Source organism: Panthera onca, chromosome D3 (assembly GCF_046562875.1).
Source record: "Panthera onca isolate mPanOnc1 chromosome D3, mPanOnc1 haplotype 2, whole genome shotgun sequence".
In the NCBI taxonomy this organism is placed as follows: Eukaryota; Metazoa; Chordata; class Mammalia; order Carnivora; family Felidae; genus Panthera; species Panthera onca.
The window spans coordinates 80,545,055-80,570,358 of NC_138350.1; the positions used below are offsets into that span (position 1 = coordinate 80,545,055).

At 46.5% G+C, this 25,304-nt stretch overlaps 1 protein-coding gene across 4 annotated transcripts; it reads left to right on the top strand.

Moving 5' to 3' along the window:
- The first annotated feature begins 884 nt into the window (after positions 1 to 884).
- On the top strand, positions 885 to 23,564 carry SERPINB8 (serpin family B member 8). Of its 4 annotated transcripts, none has more exons than XM_060614046.3 (8): positions 885 to 1,201; positions 4,397 to 4,449; positions 8,533 to 8,710; positions 10,233 to 10,370; positions 12,130 to 12,247; positions 13,827 to 13,969; positions 15,336 to 15,488; positions 17,244 to 23,564. In XM_060614046.3, exons 3-8 carry the CDS (start codon positions 8,543 to 8,545, stop codon positions 17,646 to 17,648), a joined length of 1,125 nt encoding a protein of 374 aa, XP_060470029.1. In that variant the 5' UTR covers positions 885 to 1,201; positions 4,397 to 4,449; positions 8,533 to 8,542; the 3' UTR covers positions 17,649 to 23,564. The 4 variants fall into 4 exon arrangements, with proteins under 4 accessions (XP_060470029.1, XP_060470028.1, XP_060470031.1 ...); XM_060614045.3 differs by having other exon boundaries at positions 887 to 1,201; positions 4,290 to 4,449; XM_060614048.3 differs by lacking the exon at positions 4,397 to 4,449 and having other exon boundaries at positions 887 to 1,201.
- Positions 23,565 to 25,304: the final 1,740 nt, after the last annotated feature.

Below are 25,304 nucleotides of genomic sequence, written 5' to 3' on the forward strand. Positions count from 1 at the left end.
AACATCTAGGAAGTATTTTTTTTAAAAAACACTGCTGATTGACAGCTGCCTTTAGGTAAAGGCATGTTTTATCTATGAATGTGAAATCAACTGCTTTTGAGTGATCATTTTGAGAACATCTATTGGGATGTTTTTCCATTGATACCTGATTTTATTACTAAAATAATGTTAAAACTTTCAAATATGGGCACTTAAAAAAACTTGCAAATATAATTTGTGAACTTCGTAAAAATCTTCCCAAAAGAAAAGATTTGATGGGCTTCTACCTGTTCACATATTGAAAGTATAATGTTGCAAAATTTTGGTTTGCAAAAGCAAACGATTTTCAAGAGGATAAACAGATTTTTAACATTTAGACTTCAACCAGGAATCTGCACAGTTAGTATGTGAATGAAAACCAAGTGTCAAGGTTTAGTCAATACAAACAATGATGACCTGATCTATTTTAATCAACCCATTTCCTGAGAAGCATTTCCTTATGACAGCTATCAACCCCAATTTAGAAATAAACTAAACTTGGGGTGCTTAGTAGGTTAAGCACTGGGTTTCAGCTCAGGTCATGATCTCACAATCCCTGGGACTCTGTGCTGACAGCTCAGAGCCTAGAGCCTGCTTCAGATTCTAAAATTTCTTTTTTTAGTTTTTGAAATTTTTATGTTCTATAGCGTTTATGTTACTATTTAGCACATTGGCACATATGACTTCATATGGATAGCAGAGACGCACGCTCAAAAACTCTCTTGATGGGTGTCCTACCGAAAAGGTTTGGAAACCACCGGCTTTAAGAACCTTTAACCTCTGGTCTTGCTTTTAGTCAATTTCCAAGGCGACGTCCCAAATTTGAAACTGCTCTTGGGCGCGCGCGCGAACACACACACACACACACACACACACACACACACACACACCACGAATACTGCGCCAACCAACCCAGGAGAACGAACCGAGCCTCAATCGAGGACGCGTTCTGCAAACACCTTCACCAGCCTCGGCGCCAGCCTCCCCCGCGAGGCCAAGTGCGCTCCGGCCCGGGCCCGAGGACCGCGGGGGAGGCTGGGGCTCCTCCCGCGGACAACACGCGGAGCCCTGCAATCCGGGTCGGCTCTGAGTCACCCGCCGGAAGCCTCGCCCGAGATCTCAGCGGCCGGGAAGCGCGCAGCCGGCCAGAGGAGCAGCCGCAGCAGGAGCAGGAACGGCCCAGGTACCGGGGCTGGGAGGCGCGCGCGGGGCCCCGGTCCCCCCCCCCGCCCCCCCCGGCGGGGGTCCCCCGACTGGAGCGCGGCGGCGCGGGACCCGGGCGGGGAGGGAGGGAGGCGGGCGGGCAGGAGAAGGGGGAGGAGAGGACGGGGGAGGGGGCGCTGCCGGCGCGGCCCGATCGCACCGGACGGCCGCGGGGTCGCCGCGTGGGGCGCTAAGGTGAGCGTCGGCGAGGCGGGCGGTGGCACCAGCGCGGGAGCGCGGCGCGCAGACGCGCCCGGGGTAGGAGGGGGTCCCCGGGGTGGGAGTGACTCCGGGCCGGCTGACGCCACCGCGCCGCGATTTGCCAGCAGGAGGGGGAGGCCGGTGCCCCAAGCCTGGGGTGCTGTTGCGGGAGAAGGCGGGGCGGGAGCCCCTGCGAGGGTGCGTGGGAACCGCCGCAGGGGTGCAGCAGGGACACCCGGGCGCCCGGGGCAGCCGGGCCTGGAGTTTCATGGAGCCTGGGGCCAGCTCCGGGGAGGTGCTGGGTCAGCGCCACCTCCCGGGGGAATGCCTGCGGGCTCCGCGGTCCCTCCCGCCTCCTCTCTGCCTCCTCGCTCCTGCCGGGCTTCCCTCCTTCCTTCTTGTTTTCTGGTTTTCTGCCGTAGTCTTTGTCTTTCTTGTTATCTGTTTTTCTTCCATATTCTTTGTCTTTCTTTCTTCCACATCTTTCTTTTTCTATTAAAAAATTTTTAAATGTTTATTTATTTTTGAGAGAGAGAGAGAGGCAGAGGAGACAGGGGGAGACACAGTTCCAGTAGGCTCCAGGACCCCAGCTGTCAGCACAGAGCCCAACTGCGAGTCTGGAACCCAGGGACCTGTGAGATCATGACCTGAGCTGAAGTCTGAGGCTCAGCCAACTGAACCACCCAGGCGCCCCCTTTCACATCTTTCATCTGTTCTTTGGCTGCTTTTCCTCAACTTGAGAAAATGCTTCCTTGCCTGTTTCCACCTCATCTGCAGCCACAGTACTTAATTTAATGGACTCCCCACTTCCCAGGTGCTCCCCAGCTGCCGTTCCCACTCCTTGCCTCCCTCCCCCTGTGCTGCCTTCCTGTCCTGTTTCCCTGGGCCCCCCAGTCACACCCTCCCAGGTCTCCCAGGGCATCCCTGACTGTTGTCGTCCTCCTGTCTGACTCCTTTTTCTACCTGCAAACGCTGGCAATTCTTAAAAACTGGGTGAGTTTCTTCTCCTATGCCTTCTCTGTATGTTCTAAGTAATTTCTTCCCATTCGCCTAGAATCTTGGGCGGTCTGAGCGCTGATGGCTCCAATCTCTCGCTCTGGGACGTGTGCCCGTCTTCAGTATGGTGCGTTCCACACATCCGACTCGGGATGGATCGCCTTTTTCATTCCATCTGGCTCCTCATACAAATTTCCGATGGTTCGTGGTTCACCCTAAGCGTAAATTAGCTGCAAGTCTGTTAAAAGATAAACTGAGACGTATTAAAAAGTTACGTTTAGGGGTGCCTGGGTGGCTCAGACGGTTGAAGGTCCCACTCTTGATTTCGGTTCAAGTCGTGATCTCGTGTCGTGTGTTCAAGCCCCGTGTCCGGCTCTACGCTGACATTGTGGGACATGCTTGGGATTCTCTCTCCCTCTCTCTCTGCCCCTCCCCTGCTCCATTATGTGCGTGCACCCTCTCTCTCTCTCTCTCTCTCTCTCAAAATAAGTAAATAAGCATTTTCTAAAAAAAAAAAGTGTATTTGAGCAAGATTAATTTGGATGGGGCAGCATCCAATCTAGCAGGCGGAAAGGAGCTCTGAGGAGCTGTGCAAAAGCAAAGATTTATAAGCAGAAGGGATTGGGAACGAGGAAGTTACACGGGGAAGACATATCGCAAAAGCCCCTTTCCCCTAGGGGATGGCAGGGGTCTGTCAGGTCGATGACCTCGCTGGAGCTGGTCAGGCAGCTCCCGACTGACTGGTTTAAGATTCCGATTCTGGGAGAGCCAGAATGTAATTAGGTTAAGTCTCTGGATCTGGGGCTGAGCATAAGCAACTCCACATGGGGCCTGTGCTCTTGTTTCTAACCAGCCTGGGCGTAGGCCCTGACCCTTCCTGCTCCCTGTCCCTCGTATGATGAGTCACCCAGCCCGGCAATGCCACCTTCCGCTCTCTGGGGCTCGCGTTTCCTCGGTGGTTGGCAGCGACTGGTCTGTGGCCGGGGTGGGTGGGCGGCTTCCCCAGGCTCAGCGGCGGGCCACTGCAGTTTCCTAAAACCCAGGGCACGCCTGTACGACATTCGTTTAAATACCATACCTGGCTTTTCCAGTGCAAACTTCTTGTCTCAGCACACCTTGCCTGTCACCCAAGACCCCCCTCCCTGGGCCCCACGTGCACGAACCGTGCACCTGCTGCCGTCTTTCCCCCAGCCAGCCCCACCCCCGGCTGCGGCCTCAGCAGTCACCTCCCCTGTCACGGCCTCACAGAGACCCCTGCCCAGCCCCTTAGAGCCAGCTACTCCGCGCCTTCTCCTGAGCTTCTAAAGAGAATTCATTCCACTTCTCCGTGGGCTTCCTTAGCACTTTGTAAAATATCCGGTTTCAGAGCACACAGTTGGCTTGAGACCACACGTTTCTGTGTGTGTGTGTGTGTGTGTGTGTGTGTGTGTGTGTGTGTCTAGGGTGGGAGCTCCCAGTCAGGAATTATGGCATCTACTGCTCGTTCTCCTCTCTAAACCACATAAGGAAAGTTCTGCATAAATGCTGTTTGGCTCAATCCACTTTTGGACGTGTCTGTGGGGAGGTGGAGGGAGCGAGGGGATCACAGGCATTCAGGGTCCCTCCGGGCGGTGGGGGGGGGGGAGAGCGACGCCTCGTACTTGCTGCCCAATCTGCTACTCTTACTGTGAGCCTTGAGGACAGTCTTTAATTGCCCTGACCCTGTTCATCAAAGAAAAACTAGCTTAATGCCGACTTATGTTACAGCCTGGAAATCTTTCCACATTGTTGTGTTTTTGTGACACAACACTGAACTCCGTGGTGGCACTGGTACCCAGAGGTGTCGTTGCATGTTGTATTGAAATTCAGTCCTTTTCATGTTTATTGGGCAGGTTCCACTTTGGTTGAAGTCCAGCCCTCTCAAAGGCTTAATAGACACCTGAGGTTGGGGCACCGAGAGCCAGCGGGGGGAAAGAATCATTCGGTTCTCCTGTTCCAGCTCCTGCCTCTTCACCGCTGTGACCTGGGACCCGCCCCGGAGGTGCTTTTGCGGTGAGTGTGCACCCAGTGAGTCATTGCCGTGGGGCAGACACTGATGGTGAATACTCTGCTAGTGACCAGCACCTGATGGCGTGCAAGTGAAGGAAGAGGAAAGGTGGAAGAAACCAGAAGCAGGCATTTGCCATTAAGTGCAGTTAAAACATAAAGTTGGGATTGCTGTGATATCCCAGTTCACTCCTTTGCCTGTTCAGGCCGGACCACACACACGCACGCACACACACGCACACTCACCAGCCTACACTTATGCTCAGGTAGGATCACATCCACATTCCTGTTTACCAAAGGCTCTCCTCCTTTGGGCTCTTCAGTGCCACCTTCTTTGGCGGCCCAGTGCTGTGAAGGTCGCCTATCCCTTTGGCTTCTAGCTGTTTATTTTCTGAAAAGTCCTCATATTTGAGGTGAGGGAATGTGGGGCCGGGAGTGGCCTGCAGGGAGGCTGGGCCCTGATCTGTTGTGGGACTCGCCTGCTGCAGACACGTCGGTTTCCCCAAGTCTGCAGCCCTGGGGTTCAAACTGTGCAGCTGAAGGGTCTGGAGAGGCTTCCAGAGGAAGGAAGCTTTCACTTCTGTCCTCTAATGACCCGTTAAGTATAGCATACTGCCGTGCAAGCTGTGTTATTATTGTATTCTCTTGGTTGATGTTTTAAAAATGTCTTTCTTTTTTTTTTAATTTATTTAATTATTTTGAGAGAGAGAGAGAGAGAGAGAGGGAATCCCAAGCAGGCTCTGCACTGTCAGCACAGAGCCTCATGCAGGGTTGGAACTCACGAAATTGTCAGATCATGACCTGAGCTGAAATCAAGAGTTGGATGCCTAACCAACTGAGCTACCCAGGCACCCTGCTAATTCCATTTGTTAAATATTTATTTATTTTTGAGAGAGAGAGAGAGAAGAGAGAATGAACAGGGGAAGGGCAGACAAAGAGGGAGACACAGAATCCAAAGCAGGCTCCAGGTTCTGAGCAGTCAGCACAGTGCCTGACATGGGGCTCGAACTCATGAACTGTGAGATTATGATCTGAACTGAAGTCGGACACTTAACCAACTGAGCCACCCAGGAGCCCCTTGATAATTCCATTTTTAAAGGAATGCCTTCTAGGGATTGAGAAAGACTGACTGTCTTGGGTTTAAAACAGGAAAGAGGCTTTTAAAAAATACAATAAAACCTTGGTTTGTGAGCATAATTCATTCTGGAAACATGCATGTAATCCAAAGCATTTGTATATCAAAGTGAATTTCCTCAGGAGAAATAACGGAAAGTCAGATGATTCATTGCACAACCCAAAAATATTCATATAAAAATTATTATAATGCTGTAATATAATATTAAACCATAAAGAGAATAGAAAATAGAAAGAAAAATGAACAAATTAACCTGCACTTACCTTTGAAAACCTACATGGCTGGTGTGAGGAAAGCAAGAGAAAGGAGGGTTATTGCGTAGGATGACTTTCAATAAACTCTTGCCATATACTGTATTTAACGTAACTGGCAATAAGGCAGCAGAGGAACGGGTCTGTATCTGCAGGCAGCCTGACCTAGAATGAAGGAAAGCATTCCTAAAGCTTGTATGGAAAAGCAAAGGACTGTCCATGGGTGCTTTGAAGTGACAAAAAATATACTAGTGCCTGTTGTGGGCACCTCCCAACGTTCTGAAAAATCACTGATTTCTGCCAAATGCCGTTGCCTGAGCATGGGAGATGATCACCCACAATCCCGCAGAGAGAGAGAGAGAGAGAGGGGAACCATTGGCTCAGTGTGATCATGTGACATTCAGCGTCACGTACTACTCGAATTGCAAGACATCACTCATTTATCGAGTTGAAATGTACTGGAAATGTTTGCTCATCTTGCAGAACACTCGCAGAACAAGTTCCTCCCAATCCAAGGTTTTACTGTATTTTTATCTCAACAGAGCAGGGAAACAATTTACAGTGACACATTGTTTAAAGTAAATGCTCTAAGGAAAGGGAGAGAGGTCAGGAAGGCAGGAAGGAATAAGCTGAGATGAAGGTCAAGGCTGGCTTGGTCAGGTTGGACTCAGATTTGGTGCCTCTGACTCAGAGTGTTCACCCAATGACTTGAGATTTACATTCATATTTTGTTTCCCTGCTTATTGGCTCTGTTGCTGGGTGCTTGCCACTCCCCCCAATTTCAAACCAGATATGGTCCATGGAAAATAGTGTGTCTTTTGGAGTCTTCCTGATTCAAAGTGAATTTTCTGTCTTCCCAGTTTTCTGTCTCCCTATTTTAGGTCAGATCATCCTAAACCCACCTTTAAAATGTGTTGAAATCCATCCAGTTGATCTGTGTCTTTCTCTCTCTCTCTTTCTCTCTCTGCCCCTCCCCTGCTCACACTCTGTCTCTCTCTGTCTCAAAAATAAATAAACGTTAAAAAAAATTTTAAAAAAAGGGGGGCACCTGGGTGGCTCAGTTGGTTAAGCATCCGACTTCGGATCAGGTCATGATCTCACAGTTTGTGGGTTCGAGCCCCGCATCAGGCTCTGTGCTGACGGCTCAGAGCCTGGAGCCTCTTCAGATTCTGTGTCTTTCTCTCTGCCCCTCCCCTGCTCACACTCTGTCTCTCTCTGTCTCTCAAAAATAAATAAACGTTAAAAAAAAAATAGAAAGAAATCCATCCAGTTGATTTCACACAACATGGTGACAGAAATGTATTTATTTACAAAGATTTATTTATTTTTATTTTTTAAAATGTATTCTGATGGAGAGAGAGAGAGAGAGGGAGAGGCAGCGAGAGAGGGAGAGAATCCCAGTAGGGCTCCATGCTGTCAGCGCAAAGCCCTGCACGGGGCTTGAACTCACAAACTGTGAGATCGTGACCTGAGCCGAAATCCAGAGTCAAAGGCTTCACTGACTGAGCCCCCCAGGCTCCTACCAAGACTTATTTATAACAGAACACTGTTTATAGATTATATAGAGAGACCAAACTGAGGGAGAACTTGCAAGCAGTGAGGGGTTTGTGTAATGATGAATTCAGGCTCTGGGTTGAGATCGCAGGTTCCGACCCAGATTCCTTGATGACCGTCTGTGGGATCTGGAAGAGGCTCATGGTCCTCGCCCAGGCTCCCTGTCTCTAGGGTGGGTCAACTGTGGTGACCTCATGTATTGTTGTGGGGATTAAGAGATTCCCGTAAAACCTGAGAACCTGGCACTGAGATGCATTGGCCTTTGTGACACGAAGGGAGGGAGTCGTCAGGTCCCGAAGGGACTCTGAGCCCCTGCAGTGGTCCTGTTGCTGAGGGTGGCATTCATCCTTCAGCCCTGCGATTGGCTGCTTTGTGAATAAACCAGGGTATTAGTTTCTTATTAATACTGTAACGCCTTACCCTAAATTTACTGCCTGAACACAGTAAAATTTATTATTTTACAGCTCTAGAGGTCACAAGTCCATAATAGGCCTACAGAGGGGCGCCTGGGTGACTCAGTCGGTTAAGTGTCTGAGTCCTGATTTCGGCTCAGGTCATGATCTCACGGGTTGGTGAGATGGGCCCGCGTTGGGCTCTTTGCTGACAGCGTGGAGCCTACTCGGGAGTCTCTCTCCCTCTCTGTGCCCCTCCTGGCTTGTGCTTTCACGCTCTAAACAGACAGACAGACAGGCATAAGAAATTACATCAATATAGGTCCGCAGAGCTTCATGTTTTCCTGGAGGCTCTAGGGAAGAATTGTTTCCTGGCCTCTTGCAGCTCCTACAGGCTGCCTGCATTCCATGCTCCGTGGCCTCGTGTCCTTTCTGGCCTTTGCTTCTGTTGTGTCATCTCCTTCTCTGGCTCTCACCTCCTGCCTTCCTCTTGTAAAGGCCCTGTAGTTACACTGAGCCCCCCTGGATAATGCAGGAAATCCCCCCATCTCACGATCCTTGGCTCAGTCCATCACATCTGCAAGGTCCCTAATGCCATGGAAGATGCCGAAGGGCTGGGAGATTCCATGTGGATGGCTGTGGGGGCGTGGATATTCTGCTGACCACACCCAGTGGCCTCTGACGGGCACTCGTGACTAGATGACCTAACAGTGGGCTTGGCTGATGTGCCTCCCTGTTGTGCTTTTTTTTGGTGCAGACCTTTCCTGATGGATGATCTCTGTGAAGCCAATGGCAGTTTTGCCATCAACTTATTAAAAATGTTGGGTAAAGAGGACAGCTCACGAAATGTGTTCTGCTCCCCGCTGAGCATCTCGTCTGCCCTGGCCATGGTCTTCATGGGGGCCAAAGGAAACACTGCCACCCAGATGTCCCAGGTATGCCTGCCTGTCGCAGAGGAAGAGCGGTGGGCTGCTTCTTTGCTTCCTGATGCTTTCTTCATACCTCACCACAGCGGATCACCACCAGTGTGGCTGGTCGGTGGCGAGGGGCACCGTGGTGAGGGAAAGAGAGCAGACATGGGCAGAAATAGGAATTATTTTTAAGACCCACCGTCTACCCTTAGCGTTTACAGGAGAAATCAAGTCATTATGTCATTTGCACTGGATAGAGGCATCAATATGTTACAGCAAACTTTGATAAGTAGGATAAGCTACAATTCTGTCCCACAAGAAGTCCGAGGATTTCAACTTTGTTATATTTTAAATTTTTTCTAATGTTCTGTATCAGATTGAATTGTAGCCGTGTGAATCAACTTTCTGTTACATGGGTTCTTTCTAAAAGTGTATGATTGTGTGTGCACAAGTGCAAGATGAAAGTAACACAAACATGTAACACAAACATGGACGTCTGCCTCCGGAAGTTTTTAGAGGGAATATAGAATCTGATTGGTCTGAACTGGGTTCTGTGGGATCTGCGCTGCAAACCAAGTAGTGGCAAACACTTGAGGGGAATAGTCTTTAACCTCTTTGTACCTTACGTTTCTTCGACAACCTTGTGAGTGTCCCAGAACATTGCCAATGCACACCGCTTTCCCATTAATAGCAGGGGTGCGCGGGCGCCCTCTGGAAGTGCTCACTGGAGGAGGGGGGCTTTGGACCCGGGCCCTTGGGAGACAGAGGAACGACTTGACTTGGAAGTCACAGTCTGGTCTGGAGAACTTCTGTGCAGTTGCTGATGAAGTATTTTCTGTTGATTTCTGCTCATTCTTGTATTCCCTGGGTCGTGCTGGATTCATTCCAGCTATCTATTTGTTCTGTTCTGATTCCCTCCTGAGTTATCATACCTGCCTTTCTTATTTATTTTTTTTTATTAAAAAAATTTCTTCTTTAATGTTTGTTTATTTTTGAGAGAGAGAGACAGAGCGTGAGCAGGGGAGGTGCAGAGAGAGAGGGAGACACAGAATCCGAAGCAGGCTCCAGGCTCTGGGCTGTCAGCATAGAGTCCAACGTGGGGTTCGAATTCACGAACCTTGAGATCATGACCGGAGCCAAAGTCGGAGGGTTAACTGACTGAGCCCCCCAGGTCCCCATCACACCCACGTTTCTAAGTGGAGAAATCTACCAGGGCAGTGGGTCACACCTAGGGCCGATTTTGCCTTCCAGCGGATCTTCACCACTGTCTGGGCAGTTTGGTTGTCCTAAATGAGAGGTGCTACTGACATCTAGTGGGTAGAGGCCAGAAATGCTGCAAAATACCTTACACAGAACAGCAACCAAGTATCTGGCCCCAAAAGTCAGTAGTGCCCAGGTGAAAAAGGACTGTGTGAGATTAAATCAAACTCCTTTCAAGGTAGGATCCTTTGTGATTTTCAGTGCAGGCGTTTGTGTGGAGATTGCTCTTTGGGGGACCAAGATGGCGGCAGTGTTACAAGTTTGTGCCCTTGTTTTCTCTTACCAGGCTCTTTGTTTGAACGGAAGTGGAGATGTTCACCAAAGTTTCCAGGCACTTCTCACGGAGGTGAACAAATCTGGCACTCAGTACGTGCTCAAAACTGCCAACAGACTGTTTGGAGAGAAGACGTGTGACTTCTTTCCAGTAAGTGGTACTTGCACATCGATGTTAAAGAAATTGAAAATAAAATAGAAACTATGAAAGAACAGAGATAAAGTATAATTCTCTTGCCTTATAAATGTGCTCAGAATTGTACTTCTGTAATTGTAATTTTGAATTTTATGTTTGCCTCTGAACTATGTCCATTTTAAAGTTGTTCTTGATAGATTCCTTCCGGATGTCAAACTCAGTATGTCCATCCTCCTGCATCCAGACCTGCTTCTCCCCATTGACTCCTCTCTTCAGTGACCACACTGTCTTGTGTGCCTACACAGCTATCCCCAGTCTCACCTCTGGTTGTTAGGCTGTCCCCTGGTCTCTCAAGGCCTCTTACATTTGTCCCCTCTTCTGAATCACCACCACCACTGCCTGGGTGCAGACTCTCACTGTATCTTCTGCACCATTATTTTAATTCTTCCCTATGGAACTCTCCAAGTCCTGCCGGGTTCTTCCACATTCCTGACAGAGTAGTCTTTCTCAAATGAAAATTGGTTCATAAAACAGGTTTTTAAATCCGTGTAGTGCCTATTTTCTGAAGCATATAATTCCCAAGTTCCTTAGTCCAGTAAAAGCCTGCCATAATGCGGTAAGTGAGGTCCAAAAAATTATGCCGCGCACCATGCAGATTGATGCTACCGCAGATTAATGAAGTGATCTAGGCAAACCTGGCCATCTTACTGGCTGGCAGTTCCACGGATTCTTCTGTGAGACTCAAATACCTCCCTGCCCTGGCTGCTGTTGGGTGCTACCCCACGGAAGTTGCCTGCTCTGGACTTGAGTATCATTGGAGAGAATTCTGGGTCTTCTAGGACAAGCACTGATGATCCCAGGAATCTCCTAGTTGGTGTTCATTGTTGAATGTTGGCCTGATCTTTGAGTATTGTCGTTGGGGAATACTGGGGACACAGGGAGCCGCCTTCCCCTTTCCTCAGTTGCTTGGCTTCTCTTTCTCTCTACGTTTTCTTTCTTCTGTAGAAGCTAAAATATTTGAGAACAGGAGATGGGCGGAGGATGGGAGCCAATTGCAGGCACATTATATCTGAAACCAAGTTTTTGTGAGGTGAGTTATCTTTGGGTTTTCATGTACTGGGTACAGGCTCTTCCTGAGCTGACCTTACCTTACATTTCAAGGCTCAGCCCTTGGCACTGTTGTCCCTAATCCCCACCTCCCTACCCCCACAGCCCCACGGTGATCTAGACCTGACATCTAGACCTGACATCTAGACTATTCCAGTCCGGGAGGACCCAAAGATTTCAGGATGATCTGGTTCCACCATGGAGCCTCCCAGTCATTCACAAATTTCAGACATTGTGGTTGGTGCTGGTGATACGAAAACGAGCCAAAGAAAGTTAGAGTGCCTGGCAGACAGACAGATGATCAAACAGGAAGTCAGTGTGGAGCTGGAGTGTCCGACTGGGACTCTCATGGCGGTTCTGTGCATGCCTACCGCCATCCGTGTTCTCGAAGCATTTGTAACCGTCTGTGTGTGGATGTGGTTTCTCCCAGCCGACTGCGAGCCGCCTCAGGTCCGATATCTTGTCTTTCCCCTGATGTCCGCCAGCTGGCACAGGGTGAGGCGCGGAGCCGGTGGTCCACACATTTTTGTCAACTGCGTGAACGAGTCTTAAGATGCAGGACGGCCCGTGCAGGAATTTATGCTGGAAATATGCTAAGAGGAAAAAATGCGTTCGCACTCGTGGGCACTTTGCTGAACAGGGTGAACGCGGTGTCCTGTGTTTGCAGGCCTTTAGGGAGTCCTGCGAGAAGTTCTACCAGGCACAACTGGAGGAGTTGTCCTTCGCAGAGGACACCGAAGAATGCAGGAGACACATAAACGACTGGGTGACAGAAAAGACCGAAGGTGAGCGATTTTCACCGCAGTGCACCTGGCATTTTGCAGGAAAGAGAGCCGAGATTGGCGGGGTTGTGGCCTCCGTGGTGTTGCCCCGCCTCTCCCTCCCCCTGGGGGCCCCGCAACCAGTGACCTTCTTGTGTGTGTTTGCCAGATTTTCAGGCCAGCAATGCAATTCTGATAGTTTTCTTGGGTTTATGAGATCACGAAGTGGTGATTGCTAAAAAATACGTGAACCTAGTGTAAGGATCTCAGACCTTCTCCCCGCTGGACTGTGCTGGAAAATTTCTGAAAATTGCTTCCTCCTTGGGGCCCCGTTAACCTTCCTTCTGGGGAGGGGGAGACCCTTGCCTTGCCCTGAGGGTAGAGTGACATTCAGTGTAGGTGGCAGCTGAGATAGGGCAACGTTTCACGTGATCTCCCTGTGGTAGTGAGCATAGCTCGTTTTTTCTGCAGTCCTCCCCTCCCTGGCTGATGTGGCTGTGGCTGAGTTTGCTTTCAGAGCGCGACCTTTTCCCACTTTACTGCAGACTCTGGAGGTGCAGTCCCCACGGAGCCCGCAGAGCTCTGAGTACAGAGCTCAGTCTTTCTGGTGTGTGCCCAGTGCATGTGAGGCGGCAGCCGTGATTACACTGAAAGCCAATGAAATAATGACCGTCGGAAGGGCAGAGTGTTTCACATTTTCCTACGTTGTATGTGCAGTGGTCTCTTGCTCTCCAGTTGATCCAGCAGTAATGGGTCACGAGGGGAAGCTGGAAGGTTCTCCATATACTACTCTCACTACACCACTCACTTCCTCTTCGTCACATTGACCATCAATATGTTTCCCCCAAATACCAGAGCCAGAGGGGGCATTGGGGTTCACTTTGTCCCCGGTCTCATTGGATAACTCAGTTTGGGCCCCTGTATTGCACCCCTTAATTCCTTTACCCCATGCATGCCTTCAGGAAGACTGCTTCCACCCATTTTCAGGTCTGTATTCCTTCATCCTTTGGAAGCTTCTCCCCACCTAAATGAGATTTGAAGGTTGGCGTAGAGCAGTGATTCTCAGAATCAGCCCCTGGGTACCATCTGCCAAGGGCTGAAGATACTTGGGTTGTTACAGTTGGGTTAATGCTATCTGGCTTAACATCCTACAATGCACAGGACACTCCCCACCACAAAGAATTATCTGGCTTTACATGCTAGTAGCGGCATGGTTGAAAAATTATGGCGCCATGGCTGGGAAGCTTACCGTTAGACTCAAGACTCTTGGGTTATTTTCTCAGCTCAGCCACTTGCCACCTATGGGTCCTTGGCACAAATGTCAGGCAAATGCTCTGGCCTGAATTTCTCTATCTATAATGTGAGGGTAAAACGATGGTTGACCTGCCTGCTTCAAGATTGTTGTTTAAGGACGAACAATACCCTGTGTATGTGCACAGCACTGCAATGCATCGCCCTGTTCCTCAGGTGGCCAGGAAGACAGGATTCCAGCCTGGCTGTCAACCAAGCCAGGCTTCGTATGTCAAGAGGATTGTGGGAAACAATGTTTATTCCCCTCCCCTCTCCCCCAAATAGCAATCAAGTTCTCTCGTATTCTTTGCAGGTAAGATTTCAGAGATACTGGCTCCTGGGACAGTTGACCGACTGACGAAGCTGGTTCTCGTGAATGCCATCTATTTCAAAGGAAAGTGGAACGAGCAGTTTGACAGAAAGCTCACAAGGGGAATGCCCTTTAAAACCAACCAGGTAGGGAAATACATTTTCAGGTGTACTACGACTTAAAATACTGCGCTGGGAAAGATTGTGATTGAATGGAAAAAAATAATGTAGTTCATACTATATTTCTGAATGAATTTCATGCCCCCTTGTATCTTTTATTGGACAGGGAAAGAGAAAAGCTGAAATCATTTTTATATTGACAGTTTTGTGTTTGTTTGCTTCCTTTGTCAGACTGATTCTTCTGTCTTGGGTCATATTAATTTGGATTGAAAGAAAATTTCTTCTGACCCTTGGAGTTATGTTTGTATTGTACCATCACCGTCTCTATTTACATAGACACCTTCTTGCAATATCAGTGAGAACTATGCCTGTGTGTTGCCTTATAAGTCAGAGCCATATAATTCCGAACACAAGAAAAAAAGAGTGTTAGCAGATGTTCAGGCTAATTTTGTCTTTGTTATTTTTTTGGACCTTCTTAAAAAGAAAAATCGTATATGTTTACGGTGTGTGAGACGATTTTGATATACGCATTATAGTGAAAGAAGTGCCACAGTCAAGCTAAGTAACATACACTTTCCTCACATGGTTACCGTATTATTTTTGTGATGAGAGCGCCTGAAATCTACTCTCTTAGCAAATTTCCAGCATTCCCTACGGTATTATTAACTGCAGCCATCATGCTGGACATCAGATCTTCAGACTGAAAGCCTAACTTAAGAAATTTTTTTGGCCGTATTCCCTTTTGAGCCTGATAATGTCTGGCTGTCAGGAGCAATTAGCTGAAAACTTGATGTGCATCAACTTGGTGATAGCACATTGCACACAGATTTGAAAGTCTGGAATACGTTTGATGCGAGCTTTAGAAGAGGTGGACACTGAAACTCTTGTCAAGGTCCCTCTCCAAGAAAACCAAAGCCATAAAGCCAATTATATAAGTGAGCAACTTTCCAGAATAAAAATATAACTCTCTGTGGCCTCTACATCTTTTCTAACCACATCCTTCAACCCCCAAACCTGAATATTAGTTAATCCTCCCCTTAACTTGGATAAATAATTCTTAATTATGAGGTCACTGGGAGTGCTCCTCTAATGCATCTTCCCAGAAGAGAAAAACACGGCTTCTTCCAAAAATAACGTAGGGTTTTATGTTTCTCTCTCTCTATTTGCCAATTTTATCCTCTCTCGCCTGGTAATATTTGACCTGCTGGGACAATAGCGTGTTGTATTCAATACTAATATGTAATAAAGAAGATCTTCCATCTATCAGCATAATGCACAGAAATCATAATCCTGTTATACGTACCTAGGGGTTCTGCAAATTAGATTTCCCTTATTTTGGTAAGCTGTGCTCCTTTTTTTCAGTAGTCTGATTTAAGTTTCCTATTTTCATTAGGAGAAAAAGACCGTGCAGATGATGTTTAAGCAAGCTAAATTTAGAATGAGCTATGTGGACGAGGTGCCCATGCAGGTCCTGGAGCTGCCCTACGCGGGGAAGGAGATGTGCCTGGTCGTTCTGCTGCCAGATGACAACACGGATCTCGCCGTGGTAAGGAAGCCCTTGCCAGTGGGCCTGAGGGTCCATGCAGGCAGCCGGCGCTCATGTCTTTATGTCCGTCGACCAGATAGCTTTTGAGGAATTTCCAGTGTAGGGTTATGAGGAGTGGCCGAACATCATCTCAGGTCTTGGGTGGACATGTGTTGGCATTTCTGTTGAGTATCTACCTAGGAATGGAATGGTTGGTGAGGACACATTCTGATGAAGCTAAGAAGAGAGAGTTCCAGAAGAGCCCTGTTCTCTATTCTGAAGGGAGGGGCTGGTTGAGGTGTCCATAATTTTTTTTTAATTTTTTAAATTAATGTTTTTTATTAGAGGGAGAGAGAGTGCAAGCAGGGGAGAGGGGCAGAGGGAGAGAGAATCTCGAGCAGACTCTGGGCTTAGCGCAGAGCCCAGAGCGGAGCTCGATACCACAGCCCTGGGATCATGACCTGAGCCGAAACCACGAGTCGGATGCTCAACTGACTGAGCCACCCAGGCGCCCCGGAGGTCCCAATAATTACTGAACAAAAGTACTAGAAAAGGAGGAGGATTGATCTGGGCAGTGTTTCTCAAACATTGATGTGCATAGGAATCTCCTGGGGATCTTGCTAAAATGCAGATTTTGACTCAGGGGGGGTATGGCCTGAGATTTTGCATTTCTAACAAGATTCCTGATGTCTCCGATGCTGCTGGTCAAGGGCCGCACTTTGAGTAGCAAGCGTCTCAAGGACCGGCGAAGAATTTCCCTTGGCCGGGAGGAGAGGGACGTCTTCCCATGAGAGAAAAGGAACACAGTTCAGGATGGGAGAAAGTCAATTTGTAAGGAGGTGCGGGACCAGTCGTGAGCGTGTTATCTAGCTCTCCGGGGCTGGGGAAAGGCTTCCTTTCTAACACTTGCTGATTCCCGTGGCGTCCGTCACGGATGAGATCTGTCGTGGCCGCGTAAGAAGAAAATTAGGAGAGTCTGGGAAACAGAGCTGATGTCCAAACAGCCATCACTGGAGAGGGGCACTCACCTGGGCTCCAGGTGGTGAAGAGAAGGGGGACAAGCTCCGCCCACCTCCGCTGCCAGGCCCACGTGGAGATGCCAGGGCCCAGCCCCGCTGCACACACAGCCAGGGACCAACACCACAGAGGAAACCCTGCAGCCAGCCAGTCTCGCTCTCTTCTCCTCTGTTTCTTTTTTCATCGTGGACAAACAGAATGAGTGATGAGGCTGGAGGTTTGGAAACGAACCCCAGGGCAGGCAAGAAGACAAACACGAATGCCAGAAGCAACGGTCTTGTTGAATTCTCCGTTTCTGCGCTCCCCTTCCCCAGAAGCCATGTCTCCCTTCCTGTTCAGATCGTCCCCGGTTTCCCCCTCTTTGACCCGTCAGAGTTCCGACCCAAGCTCTGTCTCTTTTTTGTCCGACCGTCTCTCTCATTCACAGTAGTGTGCATCGCACGAGTACAATCGATTGGTCATGAGAGCTTTCTAAATGAAAAATATTTGAAGTGAGTTTAGTACGGATAGTTAAAAAAACCCCACACACCTCCCCTGTTTCAAGTGTTTCTTTTTTTGTTTTAGCTGTTTTCCTCTTACATCCATAGAACAGGGAAAAAGATGAGAATTTGAGGGGAAATCTTGGTGTGTTTACAAGAGGAAAATGTCCGTCGATTGTCTTGGGCCAGAACTCATGGCATCGGGGAGGGGAACTGAGTGGGGACGTGGGCACCAGGCTGTTGTGTTTACATTTGAAGATTTGACTCCTCATTATTTCAGGTGGAAGAAACACTTACATACGAGAAGTTCAGAGCCTGGACAAATCCAGAAAAGATGACTGAGGAAAAAGTTCAGGTTTTCCTTCCCCGATTGAAGCTGGCAGAGAGTTACGACTTGGAGTCTTTTCTTCGAGGTTTAGGTATGACCGATGCGTTTGAGGAAGCCAAGGCAGACTTTTCGGGAATGTCAGCAAAGAAGAATGTGCCTGTGTCCAAGGTCGCGCACAAGTGCTTCGTAGAGGTCAATGAGGAGGGCACAGAGGCGGCCGCGGCCACGGCCGTGGTCAGGAATGCCCGGTGCTGCAGAATCGAACCAAGATTTTGTGCAGACCACCCTTTCCTTTTCTTCATCATGCACCACGGCACCAACAGCATCTTGTTCTGCGGCCGCTTCTCTTCTCCGTAAGGAGGGGCGGTTCCCGTGTGCACACTTCTTCCCTTCTGCCCACCTGGCTTTAACGCAGATTCCTTGTGACCCAATTGGTAAGGTGCTTTGAATGCCAAAATAAAGTGCGTGCACCCGGGAAGTGTGTGAACGTTCTTACCGAATATTCCCCAGGCACTGGGAAAACTGAGGCATCAGGTGTGTGACATTTGGGGATGAGAAGGCCATGCTTATTCTGGAGGGTTCGGGGAGCTCCTCTGCCTCAGTGACTCTGCCCACATCTGCTTATCGGAGGATGGCCCGCTCCTCTCAGTCTGCTCTCGCTGTTTGTGGGTGTTAAGGATTCCCAAACCAGCCCTCCGTACGCTTTCCCGTCCTTCAGTGACCTCGAAGCTCTGCCCACCTTCGCTGCCGGGCCCACGTGGAGATGCCAGGGCCCAGCCCCGCTGCACACACAGCCAGGGACCAACACCACAGAGGAAACCCTGCAGCCAGCCAGTCTCAGACAAGCAGCCGAGATGAAGTGTCTCTCCCCCAACGTCACACGGACCGCCTGCGTATCTCACGTCTCACACAGTCCCTCACGAAGGCAACACCTTCAGATCTTCTTGCCATAACCCTTCAGGCCTGAGCTTGGAGGCAGAGCTCTGACTGTGCCGTGTGGTCCTCTCCGTTCTGAAGCACCGTCCCTGCCTCTCCCTGCCCCGCAGGGACCTTCGCAGGAAGCACCTGCCAGGAGCAGAGTCCCTCTAGTTCATCACCTGTGCTCACATGTGTCTCCAGCCCATCTAGCTTACAAACGGGCCTCCCTGCAGTATTCTTTTGACTCAAAAAATAAATTTGTATTATGGTAGCAATTTGGAAGCTGTTGAAAAGTCCCAAAGAAAACTGGAGTCACCCATAATCAGCACTGTTAAATCAGCACTGTTAAATCACGATGAGTGACATATATCCTTCCCTATTCTGTGTATGCAAATGCAAGTTTAGAAACGTGTTAGCACAAGTTAATCATATACTTTGGTAGCTGTTCCTACCCTTACTTGGTATAAACTTTCCTCAAGATAATTATGTCATCAATTTCATGTGTCCTATTCTAAGGCTCTATTTTCTTCTATTGGATCTGCTTTTAGACAATTTAGATAACCGAAATGATTTATGTTGTATACCGTACTCTTATGTGAACATACTAAATATTTGCTCACATCCTTCATATTTTAAAAGAAATGTTCCTAAAAAGTACTGTCAAGATAAAAGTGGGGCACATCTTGAGACTTCTTCCAAATTAGTCTCCAGAATGCCGTAAGGATTTATAACCCCCTGTTCATTACCATTTACACTACCACTAGCTGTGGATGGCCATTTTCTCTTCCTTTTTTTTTTTTTTAATGATTGGTTATTCCTGACTTCTGTTTTGGATTCACAGTTCACAGTTACTGTAATATGAACCATCCATATTATAGTTCTTACTTAACGATTCATCAAGCTAGAATACGTTCTCTGTTAGGTCACATTCATTTTAGGGGCTATACTTTCCAAAGAAGACTTGGTCGAAAGTTAATCCACGGGACTAGAAGGCCTGCATCTTTTAGTTTTAATCTCATTTCCACCTCTAATTTAAAAGAATCTGCAATCTTTATTGAGGTACAATTTACACAGAAAAAACTTTACATATATACAATGTACAGGTTGATAGGTTTTGACACATGTAGGTACCCATGAAACCGAACCAGTGAACAAATGGCCAGGTACCAGGCCAGGGGAGGCCTGTCGGGCAGTCCTCTAAGGTCTCCACACTGACAGTCCCTATGACTGGGCCAGGAGGTGACTTAGGGAGACTCGCCAACTTTTACCTAGACCTCCTTGCTTTCCAAATAAAGCAGAGTAGGGGTCAGGTTGAGATCCTTCTGTCCCCAGAGGGGACAGAAGCAGGATGTCAAGGTCAGAGGTCAGTGGCCTCAAATCTCTGGGCAGGGGTTAGCTTGGGAGTTCTCTCTAGTAAAGTGGAAATGTTCTATACAGCTGATGTTCCATATAGCTGAAACCCGGCCCAGATGGGGTCTCAAAACTGCAAAGGTCCTCGGAGGGCCCCTCTGTGTCCCAAGCATAACACCCAGGAACTAACATGAAAAGTGATGATGAGAACAGGATCCAACTCCATAGAGTTGTTGAGAGAACTTACTGGGCATGTAAAGAGGTTGGAACCACGCCTGGCATAGTATACTGGACACAGCATATAATTGGTGACTCATTATTAGACAAGTCTCACTTGCATTTTTGTGCATCTAAAAAGCAATAATGAGAAATGTAGTTAATTTTGCACTAAAAAATATAGTGTTCTCAGTAATAATAATTAATTTGAGATAAGTAAGGCTGTTACAATGAAAATTAAGAAATGCTAGAGAGGGGCGCCTGGGTGGCTCAGTCAGTTGAGCATCTGACTTCGGCTCCGGTCATGATATTGCTGTCGGTGAGTTCGAGCCCCGTGTCAGGTTCTGTGCTGACAGCTCAGAGTCTCTGGAGCCTGCTTCCCTCTCTCTCTGCCCCTCCCATGCTCGTGCTCTCTTTTCTCTCTCTCTCTCTCTTTCTCTCTCTCTCAAAAATAAATAAATATTTTAAAAAATGCTATAGAAAGTCATCAGAGATGACCAAAAGAAATGGAGAGATTTCGTACCATGAATAGAAAGACCTTGAGTTGAAAAGTCATCAGTTTTCCCTCACTTGTCCTGTGGATGTAATGTGATTCTAATCCAAATTCCAGCAGTGTTTTCTGTGGAACTTGACGAGTACATTGAAAGATTTATATGAATAAGCAAAGGGCCAAAAATACCCATCACCCTCCTGCAGAAAAAGATCAAGTTGCAGAGCACCGCTGTACCAGATATTGTAGCTTATGATAAAGTTTTAATAATTCAGTGTGGTGTTTACACGGGGATAGACAAACAGATTAAAGGTACAGAATAGAGCTCAAAAGCATATTCACATATGAAAATGGAAATGGGATAGAACTGGCATTAGAGGGCAATAGGGAAATGCCAACCCAAGATAATGTGCTGGGACAACTTCCTTAGATAAAAGAAAACAAAATTGATTACTGAGCGATTAAATACCAAAATATGAAAACCAAATTTTGTAAGCTTTTCAAGAAAATACAGCAGAGTATTTTATGACTCTCAGGAAGGGATAGATTTCTTAAACAATACACAAAAGCAATAATTAAGGCAAACAACTGACAAAATCAGCTACATTAAAACATGTACTTTAGGGGCACCGGGGTGGTTCAATCGGTTAAGCATCCGACTCTTGATCTAAGTTGAGGTCTTGATCTCACGGTCGTGGGTTCAAGCCCCTCACTGGGTTCCACTAGGTGTGAAGCCTACTTAAAAAAATGTACTTTAAAATACATCGTAAAGATTATAACAACATAGGCTCAAACCAGGAGATGATAGTGTAACACATTTAAAAGATATTAAAAGCGAAATATCCAAAACCAAAAAACTTTCATGAAAGAATCTAAGAAAATGGTAAGCCAATGGAAAAATGGGTAAAGACTTGAAGAGCTAAGTCACAAAGGAGAAAACAGAAAAGGTCAATAAACATATGAAAAGATGCTCAATGTCATTAATGAAAGCAAATTAAAATAGGAATTAGAGGTCCGAGGGAGGTGGGGCCATGGAGGAAAGGCAGAGACATGCAATGTTTTCGGTTTTGAAGATGGAGGAAAGGGGACCGAGCCAAAGAATGTAGATGGAGAAGCTGAAGAAGACAGGGAAATGGATTCTGCCCTAGAGCCTCCAGAGAGGAGCATAGCCCCACGGGTACCCTGGTTCTAGCCCACTGAGACCTACCTGCCTTGGACTTCCGACCAGCGGAACTGTGACATAGTGAATTCGTGTTTCAGATCTTGCAGTTTGTAATAATTTATCACAGTATCAGCAAGAAATCAATAAAGTATTCAATACTGTTGCTTTTCTTTTGCAAATGACAAACACATTTCTGTCTAACTTAAGAAAAAAGTAATTTATTATCCCATATCAAGCTTAGAAAAGTACCTGAGGAATAACTAGGACCGTGGACTCCATTGGCTTAGGCTCACTCCCCATCTCTGGCTTTGTTGTTTCTCTTAAGTGTCAGCTTCCTTTTCTTTCCCCATGGAACTCGAGGTGGATATCCACCCCTCTAACCATCAACCATCATCTTGGATTGGCCATTTTGTAACTTACCCTAGAACGAACAACAAGGCCAAAGGGGCTAGGATGTACCGACATCCTGCCTCCCTGGGAAACCATAGGGATGAACCAGAGAAAAGTTTTTATAATATGAAGCTTGGAAGATCATCAAGTGTCTGTATCCTACTCAACCTGTTTTGGCCTTAATTGAGCTTCCATCCATCAGTCAGAGATAAACACAACCAGAAAAGATTAACTAAAAAGAACATTGATCCAGTTATTTAAAAGCATTTGGACCAGGATGCCTGGGTGGCTCAGTCGGTTAAGGATCCAACTTCTGCTCTGGTCATGATCTTACAGTTCGTGGATTCGAGCCCAGCATCGGGCTCTGGGCTGACAGCTCAGAGCCTGGAACCTGCTTCTGATTCCGTGTCTCCTTCTCTCTCTGCCCCTCCCCTGCTTACTCTCTGTCTCTGTCTCTCTCAAAAATAAATAAACATTAAAAAATTAGAAAAAAAAATTAAAGCATTTGGACCAACAACATTATCACGAGCAAAGTTCACCTACCGTATTGGTTTTCTGTTGCTGCCTTGACAGATGACCCCAGATTGAGAGGCTCACGCAACGTGGATTTGTTATTTCGCAGTTTGGTAGGTCAGTAGACTTGACTTGCCTGCCCCAGTCTTACCAGGTTAAAGTCAGAGTGCCGGCAGGACTACCCACCTCCTTTCTGGGGCTCCAAAGTAGAATACACTTCAGGGACATTCAGGTTACTGAGCACAACACTGAGCTCTTTGTGGAACCAAGTTCGTGTTTCCTTGTTAGCGGTCAGTGGGACATTTCCCAGCTTCTTGGCCTCCTCCTTCTTCCATTTTCCAAGCCAGCAATGGCAGTCCAGTCCATCTTATGCTTTTGTAGGGGAGGAAATCTTTACCTCTACCCATCTTGGGTTTTCACCGAGACCCTTTAACACGAAGACAAATTAGCAAGAGGAAAACAGTTTACTACTGCATGCATTTGTATAGACTATGATCAGATATCCCACTCCTAGTTCACCACTAGAGCAGCTGTATGTTTGAGAGACATGTAAAATAATGCTCATAGCAATATTGTTCCTCATGGCAAGAAAAAATGTTGAAAAAAAACCTGTAGGAAAAATGCTGACTTATTAAAATGAATAAATTCTGTTGTAGGCAGTTAGCAGAATCAGGGTCATAACCTTGCTGAGCTCTGGGGCGCTATTCACATTGTTAGCACCTTTCATATAGATCATCGTGGAGTGGTATCTTCTGGAAGTTGTACAGATTTGTATGGAATACCACATATTGGGGAAAGTGAATTAATCCTAGCTATCAGCATAAAACATAATGTAGAACAAAAATAGCAAGAGTCAATTACATTTGCACCAAGTTAAACAGTAAGCAAACTGATCATTATGCTGTGAAGGATGTATACGTGTAGTAGAGCTATAAGAAAAATACAGGAATTATTAATGCAAAATACAAGCTACTATTAAATCCAGGGCAGGAAAAGAATGATCAGCTAGGCCAACAGGAAGCTTCAGAGTTATTCACGATAGTTTCTTAAGCTGGGTAGTGGATATTTGATGTTTATTAAATTTACTATTAATCTTTAAAAATATACATTTAAATATACCCATTGGTATATCCATTGTGTTATATGCCTGATACATTTCACAATAAAAAGAAATTTGACACAAGAATGGAGAAATCATGGTATAGTATGGTGTGATAAGAACTACAATAAGCTGGGGCGCCTGGGTGGCGCAGTCGGTTAAGCGTCCGACTTCAGCCAGGTCACGATCTCACGGTCCGTGAGTTCGAGCCCCGCGTCGGGCTCTGGGCTGATGGCTGGGAGCCTGGAGCCTGTTTCCGATTCTGTGTCTCCCTCTCTCTCTGTCCCTCCCCCGTTCATGCTCTGTCTCTCTCTGTCCCAAAAATAAAATAAAAACGTTGAAAAAAAAAAAAAAAAAAAAAAAAAAAAAAGAACTACAATAAGCTGAGAAAAATAAGACCAAATACTGTTAAATTTAATAATCGCAATAAATGTAACTTCCCTATTAAAAGACAAAAATATTTTCAATGTGCCCCTTTCACTACTGGACAAATAACATGGAAAAAACAGTAAAAACTCAGTGAAAAAGCTCAATATTACACCATACTTCACACTAAGACCCATTTTTGTACATCTTTATGTTGACTATAGTTGCCATTAATTTTTGAAGATCATATTATCATTTGGCGCCAAAAAATTATTGTGAATGCCAAAAATTATTAAGCTAGAATAGTGATGTGAAATTTGATCTTAGAGAAGCAAATCCTTAGGTTTAGAGGAAGGGGTAAAATTCCCTATTCTGTTGCAAAGCACCAGCCATGATTTATAGAACCTGAGAAGAAGCTATGCTATAGGATTACCCATCACTCACCAGCATCAAAGCTTGCAGAAAGGGTGCCAGCAGTTTGCAAAAAAAATTCCTAGAGACACTAGTGCTCTGTCTGCTCACATGTTTGGTAACGCCCACATACCACATTTCCTGATGGCACAATAAATAATACTTGGACAAAAAAAACCCCACAAAAAACATGAACATCTATGCTTTTCAGCCCCATAACTATTGAGACAGTTTCTGAACCGGTTTCAAGGTTATTTTGAAATTTATTTTGCAAATATTTAATTTTACATATGAAAAAGAATAAAATATAATAAAACATACATCTAAGTACAGCTAAAAGAACTCTTTACATATTTATAAAATAAAAATTCAAGTGAAATAAAGTATTGTCTCATAATGCGATTGGCACAGCCTTTATTTCCTTGGCGATACGTGAAATAATAACGTTTTAGAGCTGAGATCATTTTAGAATTGACAAAATGTGGTACAATTGATTTGATTATTTCTTCCTTTCCTATCTTACTGGCTAGAGCGTATGAGCATCTACAGCTGAGCCCTCTGAATTGATCACAGACAGCTCAACTTTTCCATTCTTAAATCCAGAGAGATTTCCTGAATATTTTCTCTTAGTCCTTCTCTTAATTTTTTTTTGGGGGGGAATTATGTCTTAAATTTCATAAGCATACTTTCTTGCCTTTTGATGATTTCTTTTTTGTATCAGTCTGTGTGTGGGTGTGTGTGTTTGTGAGCGTGTATGATGAGTTCTTGAGTTAGCTACGAATACTAATTGGAATTTTTAAATGTTCTTGCTTAAATTGTTTCCTCCAGGTCAACTCTTCTGAGTATCAGTATCGTTCTTTGGAGAGTAAACCAATGATATTCTTCAAAGCTCCTTGTAAGGCTTGCCCATTCCTGTCTAGTAATGAAAAGTTTCGATTCTTGGTGTAGGCAACTCACTTACATCATTTCTACTATTGTGTATAGGTATAGGTAACTCTATCTCCTCAATAGGCCTCCCTTCCAAAAGCATGCTTAATTGAGATGCCTCATGTTTTCTGGAAAAGCAAGTCAACCTGCATCTGTGCCAGAGGGCGTACA